This window comes from Mangifera indica, chromosome 17, assembly GCF_011075055.1.
Source record: "Mangifera indica cultivar Alphonso chromosome 17, CATAS_Mindica_2.1, whole genome shotgun sequence".
Lineage (NCBI taxonomy): Eukaryota > Viridiplantae > Streptophyta > Magnoliopsida > Sapindales > Anacardiaceae > Mangifera > Mangifera indica.
In genome coordinates, this window is record NC_058153.1 from 8067363 (window position 1) to 8072877 (window position 5515).

General features: G+C 36.2%; 1 protein-coding gene across 2 annotated transcripts; it reads right to left on the bottom strand.

Moving 5' to 3' along the window:
* Positions 1–219: 219 nt before the first annotated feature.
* Positions 220–5131, bottom strand: LOC123200776 (VIN3-like protein 2). Of its 2 annotated transcripts, none has more exons than XM_044616152.1 (5): positions 4775–5131; positions 4571–4599; positions 2735–3413; positions 1873–2183; positions 220–1585 (listed from the first exon to the last, which is right to left on the bottom strand). In XM_044616152.1, the coding sequence occupies exons 3-5, from the start codon at positions 3379–3381 to the stop codon at positions 414–416; spliced, it is 2130 nt and encodes a 709-aa protein (XP_044472087.1). In that variant the 5' UTR covers positions 3382–3413; positions 4571–4599; positions 4775–5131; the 3' UTR covers positions 220–413. The 2 variants fall into 2 exon arrangements, with proteins under 2 accessions (XP_044472087.1, XP_044472086.1); XM_044616151.1 differs by having other exon boundaries at positions 4503–4599; positions 4775–5127.
* Between the last annotated feature and the right edge of the window lie 384 nt (positions 5132–5515).

Below are 5515 nucleotides of genomic sequence, written 5' to 3' on the forward strand. Positions count from 1 at the left end.
TTTTAATTAATTACCCAAAAAACACCAATGAAATCAAGATCTTGTTGCTTCTCTTGATTCAGTCAAGAAAACATCACATTCAAACAATTAGTATTGTGGTGTTATTCATAATGAGATCATTTTGATGAAAAATAAATTCCAGTAGCCTACTTTTAGCCTGATGCCTAATAATTTCCAATCCAAGAACTGAAGAGTTTCTTCCTAGCCAGAGACAGTCAGTGATCCAACAGTTATATTGGAAAATATAAATGAATAGGCGAGAACTGCATTCTAGAAGAAATACAATTCTAAAATTCTTCCATCATCATAAGAATGGCAAATGCTAGTCATAAATTTAAATGATGATTGACAATGTTATGCTAAGAGCAACCCAATGGGTTAAGGTGGGCATTCATTTGATCGTACAGAGATGATCAATGCCAAAGCTTCATGCAGAACCCAGCAGGCACAACTGATGATCTCTTGCTTGAGATGCAATCTGAAAAGGTATCCACAAGTTGATCTGCTAGAGATACTGGATCTTCAGCAAAGGTATCGATAAACACTTTCACAATCCTTACCTCCTGTGAGGTTGCTCTCAAGCTGTACCAAGTCAAGAATTTCTGCCTGAAGTTCCTTTCTATATGTCCCTCACACTCTAACCATCTAATCACCTTCACACAGTGCTCAAAGTCCCTGTCTGTAGACTCCTCGTCCTGCCTTTCAGCAATCCTCTTCCTTGATGTGCTATTATCTTGGGGCCCATCTTCTTTGCCAATCCCATTTCCCATATCCTTGTTGCTTGATTTAGACCTTGCATTCCTTCCCTGTCCATCCTTAAGTATTTCTATCTTGCAGGGAGTAATCGGCAAACTAGCCTCTGAGGTACCTACATATGGCACACATTCCATGCCAGTTAGCCCTGGGTTGCCTAACCCATTATCCGTGCTCATCTCATCAATGAGTTGGCCATCTGGTGGGAGCTTCTTCTCGAGCTTTCGAACATCAGAATCAGGCACAGAGCCATCTATGTTGATAATACGCTCTTCTTCCAACAGAGAAACTGCATCTGCCGGAGTTGCTCCTTCAACCAGAATGGCACAGTCAACAGCATCATCAGATAACATAGCAGAAGCTACTTTATCAGTGTCCTTGCAGTAAGTAAAATAATTGTTCACTCGATCATCATTTTGGTCCATGGCTGGAGTGATATTGGTTTCATCTTCAACAGATGACGGATTAGACAGGCTGCTACAGTTAGTAGCCGGGCTGTGACTTCTTTCCAATAATGAGCAGTTTGTTACATCATCCCTGACACAGCCGGATGAGAACCAAACTTCACATTTACCCAACTCTGTAGTACCAATTGAGGAAACAACTTTGAACTGATACTCAGTAGCTGGAGTAAGTCCTGTGATGACAAACCTTGGATTTGCTGCAAACAATGTACAAGTAGGTCTAAGTGGATAGTCTTCATGAGCTTTCCGATGCCATAAGCTGTAAGAAACATTTGTACCAAGTGAAGGATCTTCCGAACCCAATACCACCGTTAGAGATGTTGCACAAACATCTTCAACACTAACCATGTTGGAAATCAAATTTGGATCTGAAAAATAATGGAAGGTTTTTAGAATCAATGCAGTGAGAAACTAATAATGTTGACTAATCAACAAAAAACCTCATGGGATCTCCATCATTCCAACATTAAGAAGGCCACATGTGTGACAAGGCGATGAGATAACCAACAAGTGTATTTTCTAATATGATTATTAAGAATTTAAAAAAAAATTTCTTATACCTGTCATTTGTTTCTCATTCAAAATCCCTTTGTCTGGTCTGAGTAAAAATATTGATGATGATGTTGGGAAAAGTATACAACACAACAAAAATTACCTTTTATTGCAGGATTGGGCAAGCTGGTGTTGGAAATCATTTCCTCCAATGCTTGCAGAGCACATGCACAGAGTTTCTGAATTTCGGGTCCTGAAGAAAGCCTGTTTACAATACCCCTACCCATCTTCACAGGTAAACCAGTTAATGGACCCACTTCAGCTTCAAGCATCTTGACAGCATCTTCAACAATCGTAGAGAGATTTTTGTACTTGTCAGTCCCACTGAGAAGTTTTTGGCCCAAGGAGACACGATAACACAGTATGTCCACCCGTCTAGTATCCTTCGCTAACATTAGTTGTTTTCTCCAGCATCTAGACAAATTTAAAACATCAATCACAATGAGATTAAACTTTGAGGTCGTTGAGTTTGCAGAAAATAAGTATCATTAAAGGCAATCAGCATATGTTATGTAATAATTTAAATCAAATTTTATGATATGAGACTGTATTTAAAACAATGTCATTTTCAACATATGACATCGGCAGATACCATTGGGGACAATTAATGTAATTCGAAAGAAAGCATAACCATCATTTCTACTACAATGCAATGATTTAAGGCAAAATCTAAGAAAGAAGGTGAAGAAGTAAATAAGGACAAATAAGGAAAACAAACTAAAAACCTAATAACTGAGAACAAAATTGTTCAAGAGAATGTAGCATGGCAAACACTTCAGCAGAGCCTGCCACAGGCTTGTTCAACTTAACATGAATTTCACAAGACTAGTATGATTTGACTGATCTTAAAAGCTTTCTGCCACATTAAATCGTTAAAACTCTGGCAGTTTCCTGTCCCAAGCAGATATCAACATCAAACATCAAACACACTGGGTGAAAGAAAAATAATTACATAAAATAATTACCCAAGTAAATCATTGACTTTTCCACATGCCACACAGTAAAAGCTCCCATCAAGTCCTGGGAAGCATCTACCATTTCCAATTCCAGATCTTTCATTTTTCAAGGCACACTCCAAATGGCAAGACATGCCACATGACTCCCCTACAAATGGAGGTTCTGAGCTGCAAATTAACCACAGGCTAGGATCCTTGTTGTCATCATACTGATGACAGATGCAGCAAGAACACCTCTTGCAAAATGCATCTTGTACTCTTAAGGTAGCCCTGCAAGCCAAGTTTTTGCAGTATATAGCATTAACTATGTCATTGCTACCATTGTTGATAGCAGGTTCATTCACAGGAACAGGGAACCGAGAAGGGTTTTCAGTTTTCCTCTGCCTCTTCGATGTTTTCTGTGAGGAAGAAGAAGAAGACAGTGGTTCAGCTTCAGTTTTCACCTCATGTTCCGCTGAATTCTTTTCAGAAACAAGCTTCAAAAGGTTTTCTATAATTTTCAACTTAGTCAAGCCAGTGTATTTCCTTTCTTTTCCCAACTCTGCACATAGGATCTGTAAAATCTCCTGACGGGTCCATGACTGTAGCATTTCAGAGGCACCATGTGATCTCTTAGATAATGCATAAACCAATTCCCTCTTTTCCTCTATACTCATCTTACTGCATTTTGATGGATCAACTGCAACTCCTACAGCAAGGGAAAGGGAAAAGGTTAACTAACTCATCACAGACCACAAAAGATTTTGAACAAAAGTGAAAAGGAAAAGGAAACATAAGAAAAGGCATCATGTTCTGTTGAGAAACAATTGTAGTGATGAAATACCATTAAAGTTGGCATAAAAATTCTCATAAACCTAGAATTAATGATATCTCTCTTGACATGTCATGAGAGAGATAAAACAGAAACTTAATGATATGCCAAGTAAGGACACTTAACCAATCGACATGCAATCCAAACTACAGTCAAAACTTCTTTAATAGCAGCCACTTGAAAGACTCATTTGAAAAACTCTGTCCAAATTATCTATTCATTATACTAAAAAAAAATTAAAAAAAACTAAATTCAAGTACAAGGTATGCAAAAATTTAAAACTAATGGTTGACTAAAGTTAAAAAAGGCATTCCCAACCACATCAACTAATGTAGAAATTTTCACAGGTTGCGCTAATTAAAATAGGTAAAGGAGCCTAATGTAGATTTCTTGATAAATGAGAATAACATAACTATATTTGACTTTGATACAACTCCGCTAGAAGGATCTATATAATATGGAGAAGACATCACTAGGAATACAAAATCAAATTTAGAACTGCTAAGCAGCCTAGAAATTCACCCACCAAAATATAACTTTACAAACCACAATCTTAACTTGTTGAATAGCATAAAGAACTTGATGCTCTAAAACTTGACATCTAACAACAAACAAAAGGCAGTGGATGAAGATTCAAGCAAAAAAAGAAACTTCAAAGTCCATTTTTTTCCCCATAACCCACATATATACAGAAATACAAATCAATAAGCAAAAGATCAAATCTCCCAAAAAAAATTAAATCAAATTTACTTTACGCAAATCACAAATCCATCAAAGATTCAAGATATAGCCCATGAACAAGCCAAAATCATAACAAACATTTAATGCTAGGGTGAACTATGTCTCTCAAAATTCAACCATGAAAAGTGAAATATATCCCCAAAATTCAACCATGAAAATCAAATCCCAGTTGAAATTTAAAAGAAAAAAAACAGATACCAAAAAGTAAAAAAAAAATAAGCATACCCTCAAATGAAGAAGAATCCATAGACATGATTGCTAAATAATAACAACAACTCAGGCTACCACATTACCGTCAAAATACCAGCTTTATCTTTAAAACCTGCAAAGCAAACAATAAGAATATAAAACCATGAACAAAAAAATTAAAACAACAACAAATCAGAAAATAAAACAAACCCACACGAAAGTAATGATAATAATTCGATGTAAGAGACAGAAAAAAAAGAGAGAAATTAAAATAAGAAAAGAATAATAATAGAAATAACAACAAATACCAAAAAAAAGCAGAGTAGAAATTCTGAAGCGATAAGAGAATCCATGACGCTTGATGGCGCTTGATGGGAGCCGTAGAATAATAATAGAAATAATAAAATTAAAAAATTGAGGAAAACTTGTGAGCAATTGTGCAACGTCAATGGCGCTTGATGGGTCCTGTAGGAAGTGGGGTTTTGGTTTCAGGAACCGAAGCTGTAGTGAAAGGAGATTCGAGGACGACTTATTCAATGATGTTAAGAGATAGAAAGAGAGTAAAAGAAAGATTTTTCATAGAAAGAGAAAAAATTCTTCATATGTATGTATGTTTGTATGTATGTATGTATGTAAAGAAATAAAATAGCAATGTCTTTGTCGAATTGTATAATTGGATGATGAGAAGACTGAACAATAGGTATAACAGATGCGGCTGCGTGCCATCCTCTTTTCCACCGTTTCTCAATTCACGTTACTACTTTTGCTCGTATTATTACTGCTAATATTCTACTTCTTCGGAGTCGTTCACATTATTTGCTTTCAGCATTAGGGTAAGCATATTGTTGCGGTATTGGTCGGATAATGCAAGCAAATGGAGAGAATTTGAATGATAAATTTCATGGAAGTTGAATTTGATTTATGGTATAAACAATTTACCAGGGCCGATAGTTTTTAGTTACAGGTTTTGTTATGGTATTGGTCCAATAGTATAAACAACCAAATGGGCTCATGTGTTTAATTGTAGATTTTGCATAGGGTTGCAAACA